General features: G+C 44.1%; 1 protein-coding gene across 1 annotated transcript; it reads left to right on the top strand.

Moving 5' to 3' along the window:
• Positions 1-5419: 5419 nt before the first annotated feature.
• UBB (ubiquitin B) lies at positions 5420-7620 on the top strand. Its single transcript, XM_010219575.2, has 2 exons — positions 5420-5536; positions 6312-7620. The coding sequence occupies exon 2, from the start codon at positions 6318-6320 to the stop codon at positions 7461-7463; it is 1146 nt and encodes a 381-aa protein (XP_010217877.2). The 5' UTR covers positions 5420-5536; positions 6312-6317; the 3' UTR covers positions 7464-7620.
• The last annotated feature ends 5352 nt before the right edge of the window (positions 7621-12972 follow it).

The following is a 12972-nucleotide window of genomic DNA, read 5'->3' as shown; positions in this document are numbered from 1 at the left end:
GTCCGTGCAGCAGAGAAGTGTCAGAATTTGTCCAGGTTACATTTGCTAGGAAAAAACACCACTGTGAGGCTGAATCCTTGGAGGCAGCTTTGTGAGAGCGGGAATTTATTTTGCCTGAGCTAACCGCAATCTAAAACTTGTGTTTTTAGTAGATCTCAATGTCTTCCTGGGCTTAAGAAGGGGAACGGAGAAAGAAGTAAACAAGCTGCCAGCTGGTAAGAGGTAGAAGGGGCACCAGAGGGTCATTTCTCCTGACCTGCAGTGACACTTTGGATGTGAAGATAGCGAAGCAGCTACGCAATGATCAGCAGCTATCAGCACACTCCGGCCTGGAAAACAGCTTTAAAAATGTGCCATGGCCATGCTTGGCAGCCTCCTGCTGTGGCACGTAACCACCCCGTGGCTCTGCATCCTCCTCGAATGATCAGAAAGGGCACCGAGTTACCGTTTCCTGTTGTTCCTCGTGTGAAGCTCTGCGCTGGTTACTCATCCTACTGCAACCATCTTAAATATGCTCTACGTGGCAAATCCAGGCCGTGCCAGAACGTCTCTGCTGATCTGAGCCACTCCCAGACCTTTAGTCACACTAGGTTTCACATTAGTCACCTTATATTCCGGGAGGAAAAGTCATGGAGGCAAAACTGGAGACTGCGAAGTGGAGCTGAACCTGCACTGTTTACAGCGTGGCTCCATCTGCCCTGAACGCGGATCTGGCCTGAGGCCGCTGCAGGTTTCACCAGTAGTCTGGCTTTTCTAAAATAGATTAACTGCCACAAGCTGAAAGCCAGAAACCTTCAAGCTTCAGTGACAAAATGAAGGAGGAATTACTATTTTCAGAAAGATAAGGGCAAGGACAGGAGGAAAAAATAAAGTAAATCACTGTTTACTCTCTTATGATATTCAAAGTTCAGGCCCCTTGGCAGCTGACGTGTTTCAGTGTTAAAGTACAAAGGTAGTTTTCTGTGCCATCCCTGCCCTGCTTGTGTAACAGTGACTCAGCTCTGCAGATCTGGCCCACAGCACAAGCTCGTAAGGCAGCTCCATTATTTGTGGGTTAAAGAGAAATTAGGAAGATGTTTTCCACCTAACAAGCAGGGAACTGAAAGTGGTGGATAGCTAACACCCTACTTGAAAGAACTGGGGTAGTTAACACTGTACAATTTGTGCAGCAAAGTGTCAGTGCTTGGGTTCTAGCCTTAAACATTTTGAAGGGGAAGCATTCTGGGCAGTGTCCTCAGCATCACACGATCCATGCTGGATCTGAAAAATATGAGGACAAAACACAGGCCACAAGTACCAGCATGCAGGGAGGCCAATGCATGGAGTCTGCACAGAGTAGCTTTTGCTGTATTTGTTTTCATTCAATAGAGAACAAGGTTCTATGGAAATATATATTCTCTATTAATAATGATTAAAAATATTCCAGGTCTTATTCCTTCTATCTTTCTGTTTTTCAAGGTACTTTTTTACTACCCTGCTGAAAAACCTCACTGCAGACACGACATGCTAAATGGGCTCAGACGCAGGGACCAAGAACAAAGAGGCTTTCTTCGCTGCACTGCAGTTTGGATCAGATCCAAAAGACTCACAGGAGATAAACAGACTGAGAAGATGCAGACAAGTAATTTTTAGAATAGTTATTTATTGTAGCTTTCATTGGCATGACATGCAGAAACAAACCCGTGTTTTTAGGTAAATGGTGTCTTTAGAAAATGGGTTTTACGTTTCCTTAAATCAGACCCTATAGAACTGCTAAATGTTGTTTTCTAAACACTTTAAAGCTAAAGGAGATAAACACTGTATGTTTGATTTCTACAAATCTAGTTGTAAGCACAGGGTTTTTTTAAAGGAAAGGAATACAGAGAAGATGATTTCACATGTGTTTTGAAAAAACAGCAGTCCCAGCTTCTCTAGCAAAAGCCTAAATGGTCACTGGTTTTCCTATTCTCCTTCTGCTGATCTGATTTCTCATTACAATTTTTTAGCCATTCTTGAACGTAATCTGTGCAGATATTTTAAAATATCCCACACTTGGAAAATTTGTCCTAGCAAAGATACAAGTCCTGGCATAATTAGTCACACAGCTACTTTTTCTGTTTTTTTTTTCTCCTCTGGGTCATCTGCTCAGAGCAACGTGCCCAAGCATGTTTATAATGGCAGATCTTAAAGCAAAGCTGTATCCCATGTGTACTGAAAAGCCAAACTATGCTTTAAAATAACAGGGAGATAAATGATTATTGCCTAGTCTTCTAAATTTAATACAAATCTGCGTATCTATTTGTTTTTCTTAAGTCTTCAGCTCTTGAAGCTAGCAGCTTATTAAAAACTTTGTTAGTTTAAGGTATTTTTAGCATTAGACTTAAAAGAAACAGAAGAACTCAGAGCATTGACTTTTTTTGGTAAGCTCATGATATAAAAAAAAAAACAATCTCATGGTACTTCAAACGTGACTCATATTTTTGTAACCCTTGAGGCTGGCAGCACAAGGACGAGCAGTAACACGCCACAGCTCTGTCTTGTGGCTGGAGCTCCAGCAAAGCCTGGGCCTCACTGCAGCATCTGGGGAGAAGGGTCCATGTTAAAAATATTATTTTATCTTTACAATTGCAAATAGGTAAACATATTATCATGTGTCACACTCAGTGAGAGAGACGTAAGGCAGGTGTGAGCAATATTTTGATAGGAATATGCATTGTTTTTCCCTTTGGGGAGTCGTCCTGCTACAATCCGAGGAAAAGAACTGAACTTGCTACACATATTCAAATCCTCTGTTTGTTCCAAGTTAAACCCTTGTAGCTAAAGATAAATAGATTGCTTCATTTGACATTGCCCATGCAGAAATCATATGCTGTTGCTAAGATATTAGCATACACATAAACCAACAGTTTGTGTTCCAGGGTGTACAAGTTTATTGGAAACATTTCTTGTGACCCCGGCTCCTTCTCCTCTGAAAGTAGGTTGCTCTGTACTACTGCCCAATGACCTAATTTTGGAAACCCTCAGCAAGGAATACCGGTTCCCAGCTGCAGGCCCCATGCCCTGGCAAACGCTGGAACCACCTGTGCGGTCAGACTGGTCACACGATCCAGATTTCTGTTTTTCAGCTTTGCATTTATTTATACGCAGTTCACAGTCAGCTGCTTGATCGTTATTATGCACCTAGAACTACTGGAGGAAGGAAAATATGTATGTTAAATACATATGTTTTGTAGAATCACAACAGTTGCCACAGCACTGAAGGACAACCAGATAGATCTCCTTTGTCTGTATCGAATTCAGACAGAATATTTTCTGAAGAAATTCTGAGGTAAATGTCAAATTCTGCCATGGATGAAATCACAGGCCCTTCACTTCCAGCTTAGGAGATTGTTCTGTACAGGCAGCGTAGGAAAATGAGGTAGAACCCAGCCCATAAACAGTCTTTTGACTTTTAGAAAATACCTTTCAGCTTTATAATAAGCATATGAGTTTACCATACAGAAAAAAACAAGAAGGAGGAAAAGGGGTGTTTGAGTTAAGAAGCAAACAAAAGTGCTTTGCTCCATACAGGCACGTAGATAGTCGTTGCAGATTAATAGTTAGGGGAATTAAATGAATCCAATCAGTGGAGATTGCAAAATGCTAATGACAGCCTGTGTAGTGTCATTTGCAGGCTATGGAGATTAGTTTAATTCTGCCAGACCCTAGAGTTGTGTTCCTACAGTCTATTTCTTTGTTTAGCAATTTTGACAGTATGATAACTAAGGAAAATAATGGGTCTTTTTTGCACGGACTTGACAAATGGAGTCCATAATTATTTTAAAAATTGACTCTACATTAAATGTGAGCAGGCTGGCCAGGAGGAAAACATTTAGCATCTTTGGCACTAGGCAAACAAAATGAACCCATTAGAAACACCAAGCCAAACTAGCAGCTAACAAAAACAAATGCAATACTGCTTATATCTACAGTTTGGCCTAAATTGATGTAGCCAAATAATATTCTGGAGGTTGGTTAATGTCATGGAATTGCCTCCAATTTTTTCTAGTTGGCTCTTCCTATTTCTACATTGTGAACAATTATTGTTTGGGATCCTTTTTTCTTCTTTTTCCTTTTTACTGTGAACTAAGCAGCCTTCAGGGATGCAAGCCTGATTAGGCGAAACAAAGCAACTATTTTTAAACAAAGGAAACACATGCAATGGGTAACTTGGTGTTCAACCCTGCTGTTCACCTTTCTGCTGTGGGAGCAGAGGATTCACCCTCAAATACATTTGGGTTCACTGAAGGAACTTGCACCAACTTAAGCAGTAAACCCCTTTTGCATTTGGCATGCTTCAGATATAGCATTATATAAAACAAGTAAAAAGCCAGTCAGTATAATGATGTTTAATTAGCATGAAAAACATTTCTATCGCTGCTCCCAGGAGGAAGCTGTTCCCAATCAAAGCTTCCTGCTCAGGAGACAAGTAAACAGCCCTTTGAATCTCACGTGTCAGCATTTCACCAGAGCTTGTTTTGCAGCCCGGCGCGACCAGATTAAGCCGCCAGGCTGCGAGAAGCGGTTCAAAGGGCAGCTCAGGAAATGGCCCGCGTGACTGGAGGCTCACTCAGCCTGCACCCAGGCTGACGCGTTTCTGAGTAATATCATTTCCCAGTTCGGCGAACTCATTCCTGCTCCTCCCGGCCCTTCCTGGCAGCCAGGCACAGTGTTCACCCTATGGACTATTCTCGAACCCCCATACGCCACGCCATGTTTCCCTGAGGAGGAGGGGGCAGACACTGTGGTAACTCTGTGGGACAACAGAGAGCACACACTAAGGACAAACCATTCAGGTCTAAGCACTGCCTGGGGTTGAGACATGGTCTGAAAAGGGGGCCTGGCCCTGTCAGGATCCTGGCGCTCCTCTTCTTCCCCCAACAACTCGCCCCTGCAGCCCCCCTCCCCGCGCCGCAAGGCCCTATAGGGCGAGCGCGCATGCGCACGCCGCTTCCCGCCCGGCAAAATCTGCCCCGGCAAGGCGGCCCACCCTAGCAACAAGGCTTACCTCACCGCGGACCAATCAGCGCTCAGCAGCGGCCGAAGCTTCCAGAGTTTTCCTCAGAGCTCCTTCTCCCTCCTCCACCCGCTCCCCTCCCCATCAACCAATCAGTGCCCGCTTTTCCGAATTCTGCACCAATCAGCTCCGAGTGCCTACAGAATCCCGCCTACCACCGCAATCTTCCTGTGTTTCTAACCGCCTTCTCACCGCACCTCGAAATTCTTCCGCGACCTCAGAAATTCCTCGATTTTGGGGGGGTCTTAGTTCTTACACGGAAGATCTAGGACCCCCTTCTCCATTTGAAGAGGAAACGCAGTGGTCCAGACACGAGCATTTTTCACGGCGGTGGTCTTTTACTTGGGACTACTTTGAGCGGCGGAGGGACACGTCACTCTAGAGGAGGCGGAACGGCTCTGAGGTCAAGCGCATAAATAGGGGTGGGTGTGCGTCACACAGCTGCAGAAGAACTGCAGTGGAGAATCGTGTCGGAAGCAGAAAAGTCCCAGGGCCGGAGACGTGAGTCGTATGCTGGGGAGGCGGGGGCCGAGAAGGACTGGGAGTAAAGCGATATTAGTTTTTTTTTTTTTTTTTTTTTTTTTTTTTTTTTTTTTCTTCCCGTCCCGTCTTTCTTCTCTCTTTCTCTGTCTCTCTCTCCTCCTTGGAGAGGGTAGGGAGGTAGAAAGTAGGAAATATATTTGCGGGTGCAGCGTTTTTGTTTGCTACAGCTGTTTGCATAGAGTCTTCTGTTTGCCCGGACCCAGGCAGTGGGTTGGGAAGAGAGAGGGCATGAGGTGGGGGAGGTGAAATACACAGAGAGGAGAGGAGTGGAGGTGATTGTCGTTTTTTTCTCCGGAAATAGGTGCTGAGTCACAGGGCTCCCGGAGAAGGGGGTAGTGCAGCTGTTGTGAGGCGCCTCCCTGAGGCTGTGCCGCCTGCAGCTGCTGGGGCGGGTGGCGACGTGTTGTTAAACTAGTGTTTCGGGGAATGGGAGGGATTGGGTGCCATGACACCGAGGAGCTGGTGATCTGTAGGGAGGCAATGCCAGAGAGAGCAAGAGCTATGTTCTCAGAAGTGTTCTTTTAAGGGGACAAATAGGGTAGCCTGAGAGTAGAGAAGGAGTTTCTTTCTTTGAGAGAAGAAAGAGAACATCTGTAGAAATTATTATAGTTTTGTTTAGTGATTTTTTTTTTAATATTTTCTGTGAGGTAGAAAAAACGTCTTTTATATCAAATGGCCAAGGGTTATGTGATTGTTTTGTAACTTAAGGCTGAACATTTCCTGTGTTTTGCAGTTCAACATGCAGATCTTTGTGAAGACCCTGACTGGCAAGACCATCACTCTTGAGGTCGAGCCTAGCGACACTATTGAAAATGTGAAGGCCAAGATCCAGGACAAGGAGGGCATCCCCCCGGATCAGCAGAGGCTGATCTTTGCTGGCAAGCAGCTGGAAGATGGACGCACCCTGTCCGACTACAACATCCAGAAGGAATCCACCCTGCACCTGGTGCTGCGTCTGAGAGGTGGGATGCAGATCTTTGTGAAGACCCTGACTGGCAAGACCATCACCCTGGAGGTTGAGCCCAGTGACACCATTGAGAATGTGAAGGCCAAGATCCAGGACAAGGAGGGCATCCCCCCAGATCAGCAGAGGCTGATCTTTGCTGGCAAGCAGCTGGAAGATGGACGCACCCTGTCTGACTACAACATCCAGAAGGAATCCACCCTGCACCTGGTGCTGCGTCTGAGAGGTGGGATGCAGATCTTTGTGAAGACCCTGACTGGTAAGACCATCACCCTGGAGGTTGAGCCCAGTGACACCATTGAGAATGTGAAGGCCAAGATCCAGGACAAGGAGGGCATCCCCCCGGATCAGCAGAGGCTGATCTTTGCTGGCAAGCAGCTGGAAGATGGACGCACCCTGTCCGACTACAACATCCAGAAGGAATCCACCCTGCACCTGGTGCTGCGCCTGAGGGGTGGGATGCAGATCTTTGTGAAGACCCTGACTGGCAAGACCATCACCCTGGAGGTTGAACCCAGTGACACCATTGAGAATGTGAAGGCCAAGATCCAGGACAAGGAGGGCATCCCCCCAGATCAGCAGAGGCTGATCTTTGCTGGCAAGCAGCTGGAAGATGGACGCACCCTGTCCGACTACAACATCCAGAAGGAATCCACCCTGCACCTGGTGCTGCGCCTGAGAGGTGGGATGCAGATCTTTGTGAAGACCCTGACTGGCAAGACCATCACCCTGGAGGTTGAACCCAGTGACACCATTGAGAATGTGAAGGCCAAGATCCAGGACAAGGAGGGCATCCCCCCAGATCAGCAGAGGCTGATCTTTGCTGGCAAGCAGCTGGAAGATGGACGCACCCTGTCCGACTACAACATCCAGAAAGAATCCACCCTGCACCTGGTGCTGCGCCTGAGGGGTGGCTTTTAGGCATTATGTGTCTTGCTCTATAAGGTTGCCAGTAGCATTTGTTTTTGCACTGTAGTCCTTTAGTCTTAACAGTAAGTTAAATGCAAGGTTAATGCAAGCTTAAGTAACTGCTGAACTGTCTGTTTAAATGCTAATAAAGTTTTATGTTGCACATCAATTTGTAGTCCGTCTGAATTCTAGCTAGTAAAGCTGGTATGTTTCAGTGGTGTGATTACTTCCCCCTTTTCCATGGCTCTGTAAGCCTCTGTTGTGTAATGAGGATATTGTAGATAGAACACATGGATTAAAGCCTTATTTTAAACAGTAAGTATCTTCTTTCCTGAACTTAAGAACAAAGATTTTTATTTCCAGCTAGGGTAGTATACTTTGACCAAACACTAGAAAACTACAATTAGAACAAGCAAATGAGGTTTAGATATGCCTGTCAATGTGGTGTTTTTCGTGGTAGTATAGCTTTCAAATTAAGTTGCTTAACTTTAATGCCAAGAAGTGTGTATGGATCCATGGCTTGCCACCTGCAAGTCTCCTTCCTGGAGGATATAGCGGTAAACAACAGTTCCATTTTTTTATGGTGATTTGGGGAAAGTGTATCTAGTGTAGAGAAAGTTGCAGGCCAATGCGGGGGGAGGGGGGAGAAATAATCTCCTGGAATGAGACTGTTGACTAAACTGGATTATGATCTGGGGAAGAACTTCATTACTGGAAATAATAATTTCAATCATTGGTTATGTACAACAGGCAGTCTAGAAAGATGTGGTAATGCAGTAGCCTACCACCATTAGCCCAAATTCCTGCCTTAAATACTGAATGGTGATATGTGACAAATTTAATGGGTTTGCTAAATGCTAATTTTAACAAAAATCTGATTTTTTTTAAATAACTTGCAGTACTGCAAGATGAGGAGTGCTGACTTGTTCTTACCAGGTGGGTTAAAAAAACCCAACTGCTTCTTGGCAACTTCTGGTATGAATTAGTTTGTTCCACTTGCATTAAGTAGCTGGTCATAATCGAGTCCCGCTTTATAAAAACTTAAGTATGTTGTAAGAATTAAAGCTTTCTTCAAGAGATTTGACAACTGTTTAGCCTTCAAGGTTGTGCCTTGGCACCCACTTATATATGCAGTATGTCTTTGTTGGTGCACTTGGCTTTCTGCTGCATACCCTGTGTTAAGCACCATCTTCCTGGGAGTTTTTTTGTTCAATGCTAGGGTTATGGATGCAAATTTGTTTCTCTTTAGTTTTCCACTTAGTTTTCTACATAATATTACCCTTGAGAGTGGTTATTGGGTTGCCTATGGTGTAATAGTGTGCCTATATTACCAGAGTGTTCAAGCATAGATGCAGTTGTAGCAAACAAATAGCACATTCATAAACTCCCTGAGCAACTTACAGAGCAGAGGAATCGTGGTGCTGAATTACTCAGTTCTCTGCTGCTGATTTGCTCTGTGATTAAGTTACCTGCTTTATCTTCATTGGTTCGGAGTTGAGTGGTCATTTGACGTTTGAATAGTTAAGCTGCCCAGTAAAGTTACAGTTGTTATTACTCAGGCCATAGATGCTATTGGCCTTTTGGGGGCTTATATTTAAGCCTGTGAATAGTAAACACCCTTTGATACCCTTTTCTCTGTTGGTTACTGAATCTGACCTGTCAGAGAATCACAGAATTGGGATTGGAAGGGACCCTGGGAGATCTTGTCCAACCCTCCTGCACAAGCAGGGTCACCTAGAGCACCTTGCACAGGGTTGCATCTATGTGTATTTTGAGTATCTCTGGAGGAGGAAACTCCAAAACCTCTCTGGGCAACCTGTAGCAGAAGTGTTGATAAAATTTGCTGCAGAGCCTAGATTACTAGACCATTTTAGAGGCACTTGGCTTTGCCTGGATTATTTTTGGGGCTAGCAAAATTTCAACCCAAGCTCAATGTGTGTGGAGCCATTGCTTCTGGTGGTGTTTCCTAGTGCTGCTGTTGATGCAGGGGTTTTATAAGTGGCTCACACGTGGATGCTGCTTTGGTGGGATATTGCACCTGAGGTAATAAACCTTGGGCAGGGTGGATTTAGCAGCCGTAGGAGTGGCTCAGGGTGTATCTATTTTAAGAAACTGCACAGTGTGTTTCACTGTGTTTGGGGGTGTGTTTAAAGGTTTGCTGTATTAGCAGCTGGCAGAAGGTGAGGATTAAGGAGAGAAACGGTTGAAAATCCAAGTTTCTGCAGTATTAACTGTAGTGTTAACCAGACATTCCTGATAACTTGATAAAGAGTCAATGACTTTAATACTCAGAAGTGTATGCTTACAGCTCCTTTTGGTTATTTGAAGTTTCCTCTAGAAGCTTTTTTTCTAAAGCATTCAGAGGATTTCTTTAATGACCACAGGATGTCACTGTTGCTTTACAGAAATGCAGTATTTCTTCAGGCTGTTATCATACAGGAAGGGATGTCCTTCTATTTAAGGAACATGAAAAGTGGATGATTCCTTTAAAAGCCTGACAAATTTATAGATAGCCTTTAAATATTATGTGTAAGGTTAGTAGTTACTGAAGCATTATTATTTAAATTAAATGGGTCCCTGAGGCCATCAATGAAGTTCTGGCAGGGAATTACATGCAAGAGTGTCTTGATTTTAGACAGGACATCAGGTGCTCCCCCTAAAGGTAGGAGGCTCCATCTGTGTAGCTATAACAAACTGCTAAAATTCATTCCTTCAGTGTAGGGTTTACGTAGTAATTGTATAGGAAAAAAAAGCCTGTACAAAAATATTTTGTGTTTTCCCTCATCTGAAGGTAATGCATATTTAAAATAAAGTGTTCTAGCCCTGTGACCTTTGCAGGCTCCGAGTACGTACTGGCCTACTAGGTGTTCTCGAGAAAGTTTTAACAGTCCACCCTGCATGCTGCTATTACAGGTTGTCTTCCTGCGAAGATGGTTTTGAGGTGCTACCGCTACAGAGCAGCGTTGTCCTTAATCTGCAGGCGCATGTAAGTGACTTCAATTTTCTGGTTACAGCATACAGCGAACATAGTATTAATCATAAGAGTATTACATTCTTAAATATTTGGTAAAATGAGCACTTAAGTGAACAGAGAAAATATTTTAGGAAATAATGCTTTTTAGCTTTTTAGAAAACTGTTTTCCTCATGCTTGCTGTTGACTACTGTTTATGCAGATTCAGTGTCATTGTTTGTTGTGAATTTCTGTGCATCATCTATTCTCTATATCAGAGGATACATTCCTTTATGAAATTTCTTTCCATGATTTGATTTAATTTCACTCTAGTAGTTCCAACTCTGACTAATCTTTTGGATTTAAGGCTTCCCCAGAATATGGTTCTTCTGTCAGAAATAACTTGTGAACTCTCACACACTTCTGAGTCATCTTCATCAGTATAATAAATACTGAGCTATCACGTGATTCTTCCTTGTTCCCCCAAATAACAGCTTAAAACAGCAGGAGGATCACATGTTGCTTCTGAAAATGCTGGTTTGCATTTTGGTGATATTAAATTGTTCCTTTTATCCTCCCTGTGTGCTGCCTTGGATCCTTTTCCTCTGAGCCCTGGCAGCTCTCAGGATTTTAATTTTTGGTGGCAAGATCCTTTTTAAGCATCACCACCAGCTCAGCTGGCAGCTGCGCAATAGTGACATAATCCCATTACTGGTCTCCAAATGTCCTGTCACTGACAAATACAATTTGGGGTAGGTCTCGTATTTTTTTCTGCCTTTCTACTTCTTTCTCCGAAATGGAAATATTGGTGTTTACCCTAGTGCGCTCTCTGTGACAGAGTGTGTGCATGTGTTCCTGCATACCAATGCTGATGTGTTCTCCCAGCAGCTTTGTTTCTATTTTGCTGTTCTGACCTCTCAGCTGGCAGTAATTCCTTTCCCAGCAAGCTGCACATTCTCTGTGTACGCTATTAAAACCAGATGCACAGAAAGAAATATGTTAGGATGCACTTCTGTGGGCTGATTTGATTCTTTAGAAGGTGAATTCCCTCCCATGAAGGGCGGGGGGAAAGCCCAAGCAAATTTGAGCCCATTAGTCTCTGCTAAACCTCTGGGCCTAATTCTCTGCCTGCTGAGTAAATTAAGAGTTACATCACTAAAGCAAAATAAATTGACTTTGTGCAAGGCTGGGGTGAAGGAGAGGGGAGATCAGACCTGGTCTGGTATTTCTCTGAATATGCCTGTTGTTCATTGGCTAAGTTGTGGCTCCTAATAAAGCATTAAGCACGTAAAAAAAAAAAAAAAAAAAAAAAAGTAGCTTTGCATTGTTACTGCATTGGCTTAATTTTGCCACAGAGGGATCTGAGAAATAAGCTTTTGATTTCATCCAAAGCTATCAAAGAGGAAAAGGTACCCTGCCATTTACTGGGAATACTTAAAGGAAGACACAACCTGTATCTGACTTAAAGTAGAGGCTGTCCGGGAATGTTTCTGAGGGTGATGGGCTCATTCCAGGAAGCTCCACGTCATCCTGCAGTGCTGCCGGATGAGGATTGCTCTTCTCTTTGGGCTGCTTGGAAGAAGAAAGCCACAACCAGAGTTCAGTACGTTGACTTCATGATGTGATGCTTACCTCTCCCTAACATTTTTGTTTGTTTGTTTGGTTGGTTTTTTTTTTAGACCAATGAGTGACTGAACTTCAGAGACTTCTTGTAGAATGTGCCCTTACTATCCAGTTGATCGGGAGAGTTTTACACCATTTTATTACTTAATGAGTTTTTCTGGTTGACTTCTGGGTCACATTCATGGCTTTGTGAATCATCGGTGCTCTACAGAATACAGATGAGAAATGCTCGATGTAGATGATGTGCTGTGAAATGTCATTGAGACTAAGTGCTGAATTACATTACCCTGCATGCCAGGCTGCTGGGAATAATGATCACACTGCCTCCTCAAGCCTTTGTTTTATTAGGAGTATGAGAGAAAAGCTCCGAAAATCACTTGGTGTGGGCTGAGATTCTCTGTTTCCCAGGGGTCCTGTTTGGGGAGCGACGAGGGTTGTTAGTGTACAAGCATGGTCTCAGCTTCAAGTAACTGTGGAGATGTCCTGTCATTCTCCCAGAACTAGCTTTTCCCAGACTTGCACTTCTTTAGAGAATCAACTCATTAATTGGACACTAACAGCAAGTTAAGAATCTAGTGGCCATGGTCTTCAGGAACTGGGGCTGTTTTGTGCACTCTCTCGAGCAGCTGCCACCCTATACTGTGTTCTGGCCATGGTTTGCACTGCCTTATAATGGGGCACATGGAAGTGAGTGAGGAGAAACAACTTGAGGCAGAAGAGTTGCCCTCAGAAATTCCCATGTGTCCTGGGGCTGATTGAGGAGCCTTGTGACAAACCTCAGAACCAAACCCTGGGCTCTAGTGCCTTCACAAGTCAGACCAGCCTGCCCGCTGTTGCATCGCAGCGGGCTCTTGAAACCCACAACAAGTTCTTTCTCTGTATGTGCAGGCAGGGGTTAAGCATTAAGAGTTTGCAAGAGCCAGCCAGCTTTCCCATATAAGAGCACT

Source organism: Tinamus guttatus, unplaced genomic scaffold (assembly GCF_059628265.1).
Source record: "Tinamus guttatus ecotype Peru unplaced genomic scaffold, ASM5962826v1 Tinamus_guttatus_pri_ptg000480l, whole genome shotgun sequence".
NCBI classification, from domain to species: Eukaryota; Metazoa; Chordata; class Aves; order Tinamiformes; family Tinamidae; genus Tinamus; species Tinamus guttatus.
The sequence above is the reverse complement of the archived record's forward strand: the minus strand, read 5'-3'. Positions and strand labels throughout refer to the sequence as shown.

Excerpts from the sequence above, each read along its gene's own strand:
- UBB (XM_010219575.2), top strand. The coding sequence starts at position 6,318 with ATGCAGATCTTTGTGAAGACCCTGACTGGCAAGACCATCACTCTTGAG.